The 15,085-nt window shown below is 39.1% G+C and overlaps 1 protein-coding gene across 1 annotated transcript in view; it reads left to right on the top strand.

The window, feature by feature from the left end:
* LOC109933972 (transmembrane protein 94-like) overlaps positions 1–13,912 on the top strand; it is a 107,345-nt gene extending 93,433 nt beyond the window's left edge. The window contains 4 exon segments of the mRNA XM_048609688.1: positions 839–987; positions 7,310–7,407; positions 11,971–12,064; positions 13,738–13,912. Of these exon segments, the coding sequence (XP_048465645.1) occupies positions 839–987; positions 7,310–7,407; positions 11,971–12,064; positions 13,738–13,912 (516 nt within the window).
* Positions 13,913–15,085: the final 1,173 nt, after the last annotated feature.

The following is a 15,085-nucleotide window of genomic DNA, read 5'->3' as shown; positions in this document are numbered from 1 at the left end:
CTGCGGGTCAAAACATCAGGATATCGCCTCAGCTCTTCTTTAAATACATACATGGAATCATGTATGTGAAGAAAGACAAGATCTCGATTGCCTCCTCTGACAATGTAGTACTGCCTCATGACAGCACTGGAGTGTCAACCAAGATTACTTATTCATAACCTGAAATGGACTTGAACCGTTGACTTATGAGTGACCAAGTCTGTGTTGCCATTTACCCAAAGCTGACAATTACAACGACAACATAGCTGGTAGCTTTAATGTAATGAAACTTCCCAAGGTGTTTCGCTGGATGATCATAAAACAAAGTATTATTCTAAGCCTGATTGATAGAGGATCGTACAAAGATATGAATCGGGAGCAAGAGTAAGCCATTCACCTTCTCAATCCTGCTCTGCCATTTAATAAGTTCACAGCTGATTTGATCATAACTTCAAATCCATACGCTTGCCTACCCCTAATAACCTCTCAACCCCCTTCGATAACGAGAATCTACCGATCAAGAATCTATCGGTCTGCCTGGAAAATATTCAAAGATGTCCCTTCCACCACCTATTCAGGAAGAGAGTTCCAAGGATTCATGACCCAGTGAGAGAAAACATTTCACCTAACCTCTGTTTTAAATGGGCAACGCCTGATTTTTAAACATTGACCCCTAGTACTAGATTCTCCCTTAAGAAGAAACATCCTCTCCATATCTACCCTGTCAAGACTCTTTAGGATTTTATATGTTTCAATCAAGTTGCCTATTACTCTTCTAAATTCTAGCAGATCAAAATATTTCTCAGTAATTCAATAGCTGTGGTATTTGAATAGTTATTTGCTTCTGTTTTACTCCTAGACCCAACGGTTTTTTGTGCTGTATTTTCTGGTGAAGTCTGGCTTGACTGTCTGCTTGCAGTTGACATGCTTTGGATTAATGCTGCACGGATTCTGTATGAAAGAACAGCCTAAAACCAATTTCTCTTGCCATCCATTTGGACCATTCATGTAAGTGGTAATTTGATTTTTATTATTATAATTTAATAGAACAATCATAACACAGAAAGAGGCCACTTAGTCCATCATGTCAGTACAGATTGAGTGATGCTGATTACTTCTTTAATATACTTACATGTTTAGCGGCTGGTTAGCTCAGTTGGCTCGATGACCAGTGTATGGATCAGGTTACTGCCAACAGGAGAGTTTTGATTCCGGTTCTGGTTGAGGTAAACTTGGGGACCCGCCTCCTCAGTCTGCTCCTGAGGGTGGAAAGATTGGCAAAACACCACAAAAAAAAACTGTTAAGGAAAACAACTCTGGATGCAACTTCAGTAAATAGTGAACCAAGGACCTGCTTTTTGGCAAATCACACCCTGAACGTGTATTTATAAAGAACCATAGAAAGGTTACAGTACAGAAGGAGGCCATTTGGCTGAATAAGTTTGCCACTTATTATAATCCCACTTGTCCTATAACTTTGCAGGTTTGGGTTCCTTTTAAATTAATTGAGGGTTTGCGCTTCAACCACCAAACTGGGCAGCAAATGAAAGACACTTAGCACCGTCTGGGTAAAAAGGCTTTCCTCTAATCCTACTAACAATCACCTTAAATCTGTGCCCTCTGGTAACTCTGCTAGGGGAAACAAGTCTTCCCTGTCCACTGTATCCAAGTCCCTCACTATTTTGTACATCTTAATTAACTCACCCATCAGCCTCCTTTGTTCTAATGAAAACATCCCTAGCGTATCCAACGTTTCTTTGTGTTTGCCATTTTCAAGCATGGCATGTGAGGCGTGATGACTTTGAGGTTGAACCAGCATCAGACATCTTTATCTGATGAGAGAGCAGCTGTAGGACCTGCTAAAACAATGGTGACTTAACTTTATAAAACACTGAAAGATAACTTACTACTGATAATTTAGCTGAACATTGTACAGTACAGCGTACAGCCATCTCACAATGATGTGATTGAAGGCAGAGAAGACGTGAAGATGTGAAGGAATTTCTTCTCTCAGCAGATAGTGAATCTGTGGAAATCTTTAATACAAAGTGCTGCAGAGGTTATTAAGAATATTCAAGACTGTGACAGGCAGATCTTGAATCAGTATGGCAGTCAAGGCTTATGGAGAAAAGGCAGGAATGTGGAGTTGAGGATTATCAGGTCACCCATGGTCTCAATGAATGGTGGAGCAGACTCGATGGACCAAATGATCTACTCCTACGTCTTATAGCTGCTTTATATCTGTAAGACCATATTATAACTTAACTCTGCTGTATTTAAGATATGAAAGGATTAGGAAATGGAATGTAGTTGTCATGTGGATAATCTTCAATTTTGTAGCAGTCCACAACATTGCATATGATATAATAAAGGTAACAATCCTATTGTGTGTAATTTCTGGTGGCTAATGGAGGCTATCCAGAATCAGATAACTTTGACTAACAGTTATTGCACACAGATATCTGACTGAGAGAAGCCCTGAGGAGGGAATCGGTCTCCTGAGAGATCTAATTTGAGATTAAGCTCATCATTCTTATTGAGGAAAGGCATGAATGGAAACAAGTTGCTTCCAAAGCAAGAAAGAAATCACTAAGGAGAATAATAATAGATGATTCTGCATCAGAATGTCAATAATGAAAACAGATGACTCGACATCTGGTAAAGAATTCTTAGAAATATAGGATTGGTATAATTCTCCCTCAATGCAACGTATTCTTTTACATAAGCAAAATACTGCAGGTGTGAGGTATTTGAAATAAAAACGGAAAATGCTGGAAACACTGAATAGATCAGGCAACATTTGTGGAGCGAAACAAAGTTAATATGCTGAATTTTTAGCAAAATCAGCTAAGTTTCATTTATGGGAAGTTTCATGGATGGTTTGTTTCCTTCAGCGATAATGAGTCATCTCACACAATTCTCCACAACTCACCTCCTTATGTACACACCATTGACCTATGGCACAGCTGTTCTGCTACCTGTCCTTAACACAAAGCTATGTTAGTCTAAGGGACTGCTATTCTTTCCCTAATGCCCAGCTTGCATAAGACCTTGTCAATGTTCAGGACCAACCTTGGCCCACTTTGACTGACTTGGAAAGACAGACCTGACACTAATTTCCTGACTGCATGCTCTGAATGTTTAGGACTGACCCCAGAGCTGCAGAACCCCTGAACCTGACCATCTCACGCAGCAAACTGACTACATTGAAGACCCTGAACTGAGATCAGATACTTCCCTTGACTGGATATGGTGGGATGCCTTGAGAGATGACATTCCCTTTTGACCTGACTGAGGACTATTCCACTTGGATTTTGAGCCATTTGGTTGATGCACACACAGTGTGTCCTGCTGCATAGGCTGCTGGCAAGTGTTGCTGGTGTGCACTTGACAGAGTGCAGTGCCATATGGCAACATATCTATTCCTTGACTGATCACTGATGGCAGACATGGGAAGCCACTTGGTCTGTTGTCAAAAGCAAGGCAGAGGTATGGTGAGCATGTAAGTTCTGAATGAGGCAGCCAAACAAAAAAGGCAAGGCTAGGCAGAGATGCTGTGTGCATCCAAGAAGTGGCAAATTGTAGGAGAGCTAAGAAGTCAAGCGAAGAGCCCTAAGATGCACCCTGCTTCGCACACAAGTAGGATGCCTGTCCCTGCACACAAGTGTCCTTGTACCAACATTACAATGAAAGGTGTCAGTATGCTCCAAAGCAGAGAGCTGTATTTTAAGCAACTTGGAGATGAACCATGTGTGGCCAGCGCATACCTGATACCAACCTCTGTGGAAAGGGTTGGACAGGGGGTAGGTGTAGGCAGTTGCTGCCCATGCAATATGCCTGGAGATGTTTTGCTAGCCAAATGTCAGGAATTGTTATCTACCTTCTAGGGAAATAGCAAATTGCATATAAATGAGGCAAGAGTAGATAATAGTGAGATGTTAATGCTTGCAAATAAGTGCAAATGAGCTTCCAAACTCACCTTTAAAACCTTGGTGGAAAAGAAAATCCTCTTGACATCAGGAGTCTCATTTTTCTGATCTTGCCATATTTTCCCAACTGACTCGCTACTGACCACATTGTTTGGGGGCTCAAAGAATTCAGCTCAATATTTCACTGCCCTAATATGAGCTGAGGAAAGTTAGGATTTGAGCAAGCTAAAGGCAGGAAGGAGAGCAGAACAACAGACAGAGGAGACTTGATTGGCCAAATGGACAGTTTTGACTCTTAAATCTTATTGCCTTGTAGAAGATTACAAGAAGTGTTGGAGGGATTAAGTAGCAAAAGATTCTTCAGAGCAAGGGGTACGTTTTAACCTCTCTTCTTGCCAATATCCAAGGCCCCAAATACTCCTTCTGTGTACAATAACAACTTACTTGTATTTCTTCCAGTTAGTAGATTGTATTCACTGCCCACAACGTGGTCTCCCTTATACTAGGGAGACAAAATGTAAACAGTATGATTGCTTTGCTGAACACAACGATTCAGTTTGCAAGTATGACCCCAAATTTTCAGTCACTTATTGCTTAAATTCTCCATCTTATTCTCACTCTGCTCCTTCTGTCCTTGACCAGCTGTAGTGTTTGATCAAAGCTGAACAGAAGCTCGAGAAAGTAGGAACTGCCGATGCTAGAGAATCTGAGATAACAAGGTGTTGACCTGGATGAACACAGCAGGCCAAGCAGCATCAGAGGAGCAGGAAAGCTGACGTTTCGGGTCCAGACCCTTCTTCAGAAGGGTCTACTTCAGACCTTTCTTTTCTGAAGAAGGTCTAGACCGGAAACGTCAGCTTTCCTGCTTTTCTGATACTGCTTGGCCTGCTGTGTTCATCCAGCTCTACACCTTGTTATCTCAGAAGCTCGAGGAACACTGCTTTACCATTGACTAGACACTTTTAAGTCGCCTGGACTCCATATTGTATTCAGGAATTTTACATCATAACCCCTACCCTCATTTAGTTTTGTCCTTCTGCATTTTGTTTTATGCTTCTGTCTCATTTTCTCAATATTTCCTTTATTTTGCATTCAGATGCACTTTGTATTCAGGCTCCTTTCATTCAGACCTTTCCTGGAGAAATTTTTTTTCTTTATTTGCTCCATTACCATTCCATTTGACCTTGCAGCATAAAACGTTTTTTTCACCTAGGGCGCAATTATTGTTGGGACAGATGTTGGGAATTGAGATGGGCATGGTGAAAAGTGTAGCGACTGGAACAAAGTCAGCCAGGTGGACCTAATAGAATATGAGTTCCCTGATTGGGGCTGTTAATCTGGTCCAATCAGGGACTCCTGGCTGACAGATATAAATAGGAATGTCATAGGTTCTGTTCACTCTAGAAGGCAGTTCTGAACTAGCTGGGTCAGTGTCATGTACTATGTACGTGTAAATAAAGGGTGACTAGGTGATGGGATACTGTCCTCTGTGGAGTTATTTCAGAAAGTGGTGGTAAAATGCCAGGAAACGCTGTCAGTATGGCATTCAACATAGGGAAATTTCCCAGTGGCTGGAATGGCAGAGCCTCAAGTTGCACAATTGTGCCCAATCTGAGCTGCTGGTGTTTTCCAGAGGTCGAGCAACCCCCTCCCCCCCCATCTATGAAGTGAGGTGAGAAGACAGTAGGCAGACTCCCTGAAGCCTCCTAGACATCCTGGATGTGGCAGGCAGCAGGGAGGGGAGTCAGGGGTGGTTGAGCTGTCAGAGCCACAGGCTCCATAGTGAAAGGAGAAGCCACCAGCAGTAAATAATGCCTCATGCCCAAACACTGTGGCTGTCACATTTCTGCCCAGTTTCCAGACACTGCTTGCTTGCTGTATGGAAGTATTCATTTAATGCTGTCCCTTCTCAGTGCAACGCAACATAGTGGCCATCTGTCTTGCTGATGCTACCCTAACAGTCTCCAATTGAGATAGCAACATTGAAGGCCCACTTGCATTCTAAATTGACAGCTGCCCCACTTGCCAGATCTTAATTGCCCCCCTTGCCCAAGCATGCCAGCAACCAGAAATTGTCCTGACAATGAGAGCTGTAATGCTTTAGCAAAACCTCACCCTTCGTCTCTTTTGCATTCTACCCTGTCAAAGATCTATCCTTTTGTTCTCCCCTTGCAACCAGCCACTGTTTGGATTGCTTATATTCTTTCACATTCTCTTTTACAGTTCCATTACAGTTGCAGTGTTATTTTTATGAAGCTTTTAAATCTACTATCTTTTAAATTGCTTATTGTGTTTCTACTGGGAGACGGCCAAATAGGTCATAGCACAATAAAATGATGTAGCATAGAAGGAGGCCATTGGGCCCGTTGTCCTTGCTGAAACAGCTTTTTGACATTCAATTAGTCCAACTCCCTTGCTCTCTGACATGGCCCTGCAAACCTTTTTCCTTTGAATATTTATCTACTTCCCTTTTGAAATATTTGAACTCAGGAATGTGGAACAAAATGCTTCCAGATGTCATCGGGCCTTGAAAATTAACAGGTCTAGAATGCACAAGGCAAAAAGAGAGATCATAGATATTCCAAAATTTTCCTCGATTTATCTTTGGTGTGCAAAAGAAAAAGGCATGGCTTTGTAGAACCTTTCATTAGCTGATGAATTGCGGGTGTAGATTGCACGATAGAGCAAATTGCACATTATCAAAATAACTCATGGAGTCTCTATTCCTATTCCCCTGCCAATTTTACATTGTAACAAGCTGCAGGGTATTGTCAGAACAAGAATAGCCTTTCCTTCCTAAATGTTTATGTCCTTACAACTCTCTGCAGCTTGTTAATATGCAAAATTGACATGATACATGTGCAAGTCTCCCCTGTCTTTTAACTGAATGTTTTGGAAAAGGAGAAAGTAGAAATGTAAATTTAAGAACACAGCCTTTTCTGATCTCAGACCAGATTCTCCTAGCACTCTATGAACTGATTGTAGCCATACTCACTGAGTTTTCTGCTTATGAGTAAGATTATAAAAATTGCATTAAGCCAATAAATTGTTAACATTTAAGAAACTGATGCATATGCAATACTAAGTCATTTATGATGAATTATCAAAACAATTTATCATGAAAATTATTCTCATTAACGGCATAGAATTTCATGCAACATTGATTCAATTATTAGACAGATCTTTTATGTATCACACAATAAAATCTACTTTAGCTGACTAAAACATTGTTTGACATAAAGTCTTAAATATATATATGTCAAGAAGACTTTTAATCGAGCATGACAAATGTTTAATAATCACATGAGCCTCTTAAAATTCAGAGCATTAGGCGAATTGGATACACAAGATATGGCCTTATGATATTCATTATCTCTGTCCTTTAATCTTAATTGAAATAGGAATCCAAGTTATGTGTCACCGAATTGGTTTGAAGAATATTGGAATGCTCTTATGCTGGCTCAGAAGATAGTAGCTTTTTTCATCCTTCTACATGGATGTAATTAACTAAGATGATCAAATGATCTAAATTGAAATATATCAAGAAAATAATGATTTACAAAAACAAGTTCACTAAATTCTGAAACATCCTAGTCTTTATTACGTTCTGAATATGTACAATGTATTTATGTTATTTTCAGTTAGTCTGCTAATATGAAGGACAACTGTAATGTTACTCCACTGTTGAATGTGAAATTAGATAATTTCTATACAAACAATTATCAATGCAAGTTTCATTTCCTCTTCTTTTGAATCTAGAGAAAAACCAAAATTTCTAAGATCTAAGTACTGAAGTACATAAGACACAAATTATGAATGGCCTATATCTCACATAATCCTTTTTAACCTCCAGACAAATACATGAAACTTCAAAATTCTGGGAAAGGATCATCTGCTTTTAATGTGACTATTTAATTACATTCTGGCAGATATATTTTTTCTGAACTGTCCCCCTTTTAAGTCCTCTTCAACTTTAATTACTAAGTACACACTATTACCAGCCAAACAGTTGGTTGTGTTTTCGAACGAGATTGAAGCTAACATTTCAAAAGAAGAATATTCATTTGAAGCGCCCTTAGTATCAAGACCACTGAACTCAGTGGCAAATACTTTGCAACTTACTGAACTATTACTTCAAATATTCAGTTCAAGACATTCAACTAAAGTATACAGTCGAGAATTTACAGATTAACATTTCTAAAACCATATCTACAAGCAAATGTTTATTTGAAGCTTTACTCCTTAGGCATTTTTTAAATACAGACACAAAACTATTGGTGGACAATATTTATCTTTCTCCAAAATGATTTGAAGATTGATTCCTTTACTGATTACAAATCAAAGGGCAGGAAGGTGGAGTTGAGGAATGTCAGATCAGCCATGATCTCATTGAATGTTAGGGCTGACTCAATGGACTGAATAGCCTACTTCTGCTCTTTCATCTTCTGGTCTTACATGTAAAGGTGTTGTGCTTAATAGATTCTTGTCTATTCAAAGGTCTTAAACAACTTATACATTGTTAGTGGGACATTTTATAACTAAGGAATGTAAATATGGAGGCAAAAGTTAATGCTCATCCCTGTGGTAAGTTTGAGCATTTATTCAGGCAGGAAGGTGGTGGTAGAGAACTCATTTATTTCCCTCCATTGCCACAATTAAGACTGTGGCAGGGGGTCTGTCAATGGCCTTCCTGCCCTGCTGCCAATTTTGCCCCTAAAGTGGTCAATTAATGCCCTCAATAATTAATTAAGGGCCTCATCTCACCACCATTCACCCAGCAGTGAGTGTGGGGAAGCATGAAGAACAAACCCTCGAATATTTGTTTTCAGGTACCTGTGACAAGAGATCCTCATTGCTAATATACCAGAGAGTCCCTCATTGTGACCCTTCCTCCCACCACTATTCATCTGTGCCTGGGTCCATGGCAATCTTTGTATTTGGGTGGGTACAGTACTGGTCGCAGTGGTGGTTCTGGGCATAAAAGCATGCCTAGACTCTGATTAGTCGACAACACTTGCTGAGCAGGCTCTCTACCTCTAGAGATCTTTGATTCTGAGGAAAGCTACCACTGTCCATTTAAGGCTGGCACTGAGGGTGACACACTGCTGTCGCCAGATTTTCAAATAGCAGGTGAGACCCTTGCCACCTGCTTTAAATGCCACTTTCGAAGACTGGAACTGCCAGTGCAATAGCAAATCTTAGATCCAACAAATGAAAGCAATGTTTTCACTGGGAAGAAGGTGATTATTTCAGAAAGGTAAATGAAGAAACTGATTTCCATGCAATCTTAAATCATTTATGATGAATTATCAAATATTCTATCATGAAAATTATTCTTATTAACTGCATAGAATTTTATGCCTCATTGATTCAATTATAAGGCACATCTTTTATTTATTACACAATAAATCCTACTTTAGCTGACTGATAAATTGTGTGACATAAAGTCTGAAATATACTGTATATATATGTCAAGAAGAATTCTAATCATGTTACTGAACAGAATTTACACAAATCATTTATCTCTAATTTCAAAGTCAGAATTTGGGGCAATTTCAAACCAACCAATGGAAAATGTTCAAAAGTCTCGCAATCTACCATTTTTGTTGCATAATAGGCCAAAAGTAACATTATTGGTTTTCTGGAGGATGAGATGGATAAGTGCTCAAATAAAACAAGTGGTGCATATTTTGCAGTAACAGTGATGGTTTGCTGTCATTACTCCTCTGAATTGACAGTAACTAATGAAATCCACATATGTGTAGAATAACGCAGAAATTCAAAAGTTGTTGTCAGTGATTCTATACTTCACAAGAGGTTGCGGTGTTGAGGTGAAGGGCCTGATTTTTGCCATTGCAGCAGGAAGCTCAATTTGGAAAATTTCCTGATTCAGCCGATTTATCAACATATATGAGCATCCCACCTGCTAACTTTTGCTCCAGGGAGGTAAGAACAGGTTTGAGTCAAGTCAGTCACCCGGATGTGGCCGCAGAAGCAGATAAATGCCAAGTCAGGCTGACTAGAAGGCCTTCCTCAGATCTCCAACACATTTTCCCAGTTGCATTAAAAGTTGTTACGTCCATTAACTCTCACCCTTCACACCTCACCATCGCCCCCACCCCCACTTGCACCCTTTGCTATCTCTATGGTTCTGATGCTATCTCAGCAACCCCATGCCTTTTCCAGCATCCCATTCTTCATTCAATTATCCCTTGCCTCCTCGTGCCCATGCCCTTTCCAAGCTCCGTGCATCCTCCAAGCCTAGTCATCCAGCATACAGTATAGATTCAATTAACTATACAGTAACAACAGAAATTCTGAAAATGGAATTTAAAAAAACCACTCAAAGCTCTGATTTGAAAACCTGCTGCTATTCTAACCCTGTTTAATTATCAGAGAGCTCCATTACAGTGTCAATAACAGAAACTTTACCCCACTCATGCCTTTTAATCTTGTTTAAGTAAAGAAAATGGCAATGTATGTGGTTCAAAGAAATGATAACCTCTTATAACCCTATAAATATGTCAATCAAAGCAACTTATCTTCTGAAAACAAGACCCTCGATTGAGCTCATCAATTAGAGTGACTTGGGGTTTAGCCATATACTAATCATATGACCATCTGGAGACACTGGATATATGGTCATCTGTTTCTGGTGAAACAGTTCACAGAGGCCTCATAATGAATGCTTTGCTGATCACTACTATACACCAATGCATTTTGCTACACAGATAGAAAAGGAGTATTTGCTTTGATTAATCAACACAATTAAGATGTTTTAATAAATTGCTCTTTGATTTGATCCTTTCAATGTCTGAATGTTTATTTGGACAAAAACAAAGTAAGTAAGGTTTGGGTTGTTATTATGGTGATAGCTCTGTCAGATTGATAGGGTTCTGTAAACCCAATAATTTTACAAGGTTCAAAGAGCAGCAATGTTATTTCAATTAGATTCTTGCAAGGTTTTCTTGACGCATTTCAAGACAATTTTATTAGATGGTTCTATAGACCACACTGTTTGAATAGGAATGGAAGATGTAGTTGGAGCATGGAAGAGACATTAAAGACACAGAGGGACATGAAAGGGGCATAAGTTAAACCCATAAATGTACCTCACAACATAATTCTGGTTCCAGACTATGGTTTGTGACGCCTCTGATGGCCCATGAAACATGTATCCTTGAGAAGCTGGCCCAAACTCCACAAAAATGGTGTGGTGGTGGTGGGTGTAGGAGTCATCCATCTCTGCAATAGACCCAAACAGGTCAGGTGTGCAGGATGCAGGAATGGGAATGGGAATCTCACAGTTGACTACTGCCTACCATTTTCAAAGGAATCTGGAGTCAGCCTGACTGCATATATTTGGCCCATACAACTACTTCCAACCCTGCCCCAAGAAAAGATTCAATAGGAAATCATTTAAATGACAATTTTAACATTGTTGTCTTGCTGTTAAAACAAAACTCGAAAAAATTGCAAAATGATGTGTGGCATAACTTGGTTGTTAAAGGCTTACAAATTTCATAATCACTGTAAAGACACTCATTGACCCCAAAAAACAAATTTAATATTCATGAGATGTCAAATTTCTCCATAGTAATGAAATAAAACTCACTGCTTTTTAATTTTTTTAATAATGTAATTGATTCTTCTTTATTTTAAATGATTGTGCTGGATTAAGACAAAAGTTATTTTGCCATCTGAAAATGAAAATTCTAAGTTAATTTGTATATTAGTGTTTTTAATTTCCTGGTTTGCTGTATGTGAATATTTAACAGTGACTCACGGCTTACCTGCTTGCTGACATCATGGCAAGGACTTGGCAGCAGATTTTACACTATGCCAGGATAGGAGACAACCAAGGTATAGCGATTACCAGATCACTATCTTCACCACTGAATACAAAATCCAAGCAAATTAAATACTTGTAATATCAAATATTAAGGCTACTATTCATTGATGCAGGAAATATCTATATAGAATTAAAGTGAATTCCCAGTTGTGTCATAAACACTTTGAAATTGATGATTTAAGTCTTAAAATGCACTGTTCTATTTCTCAGTGTGTACATCAATGAGTCATGTTCATAGATCCAATCCATTATGGAAACAAAGTCCACTAAGTAACCATTGGTGGTGTGCTGCCATCATTATTGCGTAGGTACAACTATTGCCAATTGTTTTATTAAAAGAAGATTTAGTTTATCATGCAGATGCAAAGTGCAGTAAAATCTGATAGATTAAACTACACACAATGGAATATACAGATAGTAGGGAGCAGGTTGGATGGCATGGTGGCTCAGTGCTTAACACTGCTTCCTCACAGTGCCAGGGACCCAGACTCGATTACACTCTCCGGAGACTGTGTGGAATTTGCACATTCCCCCCGTGTCTGCATGGTTTTCCACTGGGTGCTCCGATTTAGGTGGATTGGCCATGCTAAATTGCCCCGAGTGTCTGGGGTGTGTGATTTAGGTGTAGTAGCCATGGGAAACTTAGGGGTTAAATGGGATGGGCCTGGGTGAGGTGTTGTTGGGAGGTATTGTATGGACTTGTTCCGCTTAATGGCCTGTTTCCACACTGTAGAGATTCTATGAAATTTGTTACAGAATATAATTCATTTCTGAGAAACTAAATTGTAGTTGAACAATTCCTGGATGAATTATTGTTTTGTTCATTTAAACTCTCACACAGGCTAATCATGGACACTGTAGATATCAACAAATGTGAAAATGAAGACAGTCCAACCCACATACCATGCACACGCACACGCACACACACACACACACACACACCACTATCCTTCATGGGCAGGTTCTCTCGAGCTCTGAAATAAAAGCAAAGAACTGCTGATGCTGGAACTGTGGAAAACACTAACAGTTAAGTGTTGGAGAAACTCGGCAGGTCTGGCAGAGAGGGAATTATCTCAATGCATGCAAATAGGGTACATTGAGATGATGCCCAGAGACAGACAGAGAGAGAGAAGGGATAGACAAACAAAGAGATTGCAGAAGACAAGTCAAGACAGATAATTGCTAGGAGGGTGCTAACAAGAAGTATAAATCGTTGAAAATGAGTTGGCTATGCAGTTATTTAAATGAGACAAGTAGGTTCTAATAGTTCTGAGGAAGGGTCACCGGACCCGAAACGTTAAGTCTGTTTTTTCCTTCACAGATGCTGCCAGACTTGCTGGGCTTTTCCAGCAACTTTGTTTTTGTTTCTAGGTTCTAATAGACGCCTCATCTTCATTTCTTGTCAGCATAATGATGATCACCCATGGAAGAGCACATCAAAAGAAGTGACTGTCTCAGAGTATTGAAGTCTGGGGAAGAATTAGTTAGATTAGGGTACTATACGGTGAGCCTTTATTACAATATTTAACTTGTAAGTTGAAGGAAAAACATTTGAAGCTTATTAGGGACAATGACTACTGGCAATAGACTTATCGATAAAATAGACAAAAAAGATTAATAGAGAAAGAGGTTTTAGAGGTTTGAGCTGAAGGATTGATCATCCATTAGATAACAAGCTTTTTTTCTCTGTAACTCATCCCAGAGTAAAGACTGGAGAGTGAGTTTGATGCTCCCAGATATGTCATTTGGATTCAAGTTTTCGATGAGAGCTAAGAGATGCTGGGATTGAAAATCTTTTTTCTGGTTCAAAGAGCAATATGAGCTTCTTGAAGGTAGCATTAATAATGGAATAGACATGGTGCTTCCACTGGGAGTGCAACTTTGAAATATGGAGACTCAGTAGAGCTTGTGGTCGATGTAAAAGATGGGAAATGTTTTCAATTTCACCTCAATACTTTAATTCTGTTTTGTATTTAGGTTTCTTCTTCATGTGGTTCAAATAAATGTAGCCTACTACATATGGGATAATAAATCCTCACATCTTATTTTTCACATCTTGGACATTCCTTCAGCAACTTGGCTTCTTGGTTTCCTCTGGCTGTTCCCATTGATGGTTATCAATGAATTTCTTAAACTTCATGAAATTAGGTGAGGATGAAATCTACCACTTATTTTGCAGAGTCAATAAATTCATAAATTCAAAGGGAATTGGGATTAGAAAAATATTTTCCTAGCTACTATGTTTGAAATAGAAAAATGCATTAAGATAACAGCTCATTCCTCCACTATCAGAGTCATGTATATTCTACATCTGCTTATTCACAGTGGTAATTTTACTGATATGCTGAAGCTGTCAAATAGTTATGTTCTCAGAGCCAAACTAGCATCTAAGAAAGCAGTTTTTGTGCAGTGCTACTTTAATCTATAAAAATGTCTGATTTAACTCCTCTACTGATTTGTTCATGGTGATTTAATTTATACCAGTCATGATGTGCTATTGACCCAATAATTAAGAAAAGACCATGCGCAGCTAAGTGAATTATTTGACTCCTCAAACACTGTTTTATCACAGATTATACAGTTAGCAATTGCTCCAAGGAACAGACACCAAAAGACTAAACTGACCTTACTTCTTCCTTTACTGAGTCATCTACATGTACAAAAATAAATATGGAATGAGGAAATGTTACTTGTTTCGTCCAATATATTGTATACAAGTTTTCTTGTAATTGTCCTATAATTGGATCTTCTTGCATTGCCTACAATAGCAATGGCACTGTTTGTAAACAAGTTTCATCCTCCATTACCACTTTCTTTTAGCTCAGCAAGTTATTCACAATTTCTCTCACCTAATTATTTTTTCAAGTTTCACCTAACACACCTGCCTACTCATCATTTGCACCACAAGAGCCAACAAACCTATTGATAGCCCTACATAACCAGTTACCACAGAGTGCACTATACATCCACTAATCCACTTTCATGATTTGAGCACTTGCTGGCTCCATTTAACAAAACTTCTGGCAATCAGCTGTCATGCAGTGGGAATGCACAAAGTCCTAGAGTTCTCTCCCCATATCACCTTCTCTCACAAGGAGCATACCAAAAAAAATTCTGAAATAGAAACTTTCTTGGATTTTGTCGGTCCGAACCCCCTGGGACTCAGTCCTCCACAACTACCAACCCTTCCAAGGCCAACTGCAATTTTCTAATTAAATCCACATCTTGATTTATTCCTAGCCACTTTATCTGACTGTTGCCAAGTGAGAGTTTAACTAAATGAGTGAGGGAATTCTGCTCCATTCTTCACAAGTTTATGAGATAT

This window comes from Rhincodon typus, chromosome 21 (assembly GCF_021869965.1).
Source record: "Rhincodon typus isolate 14 chromosome 21, sRhiTyp1.1, whole genome shotgun sequence".
Lineage (NCBI taxonomy): Eukaryota > Metazoa > Chordata > Chondrichthyes > Orectolobiformes > Rhincodontidae > Rhincodon > Rhincodon typus.
Note: the sequence above shows the minus strand (reverse complement) of the source record. Positions and strands in the feature narration are given on the sequence as shown.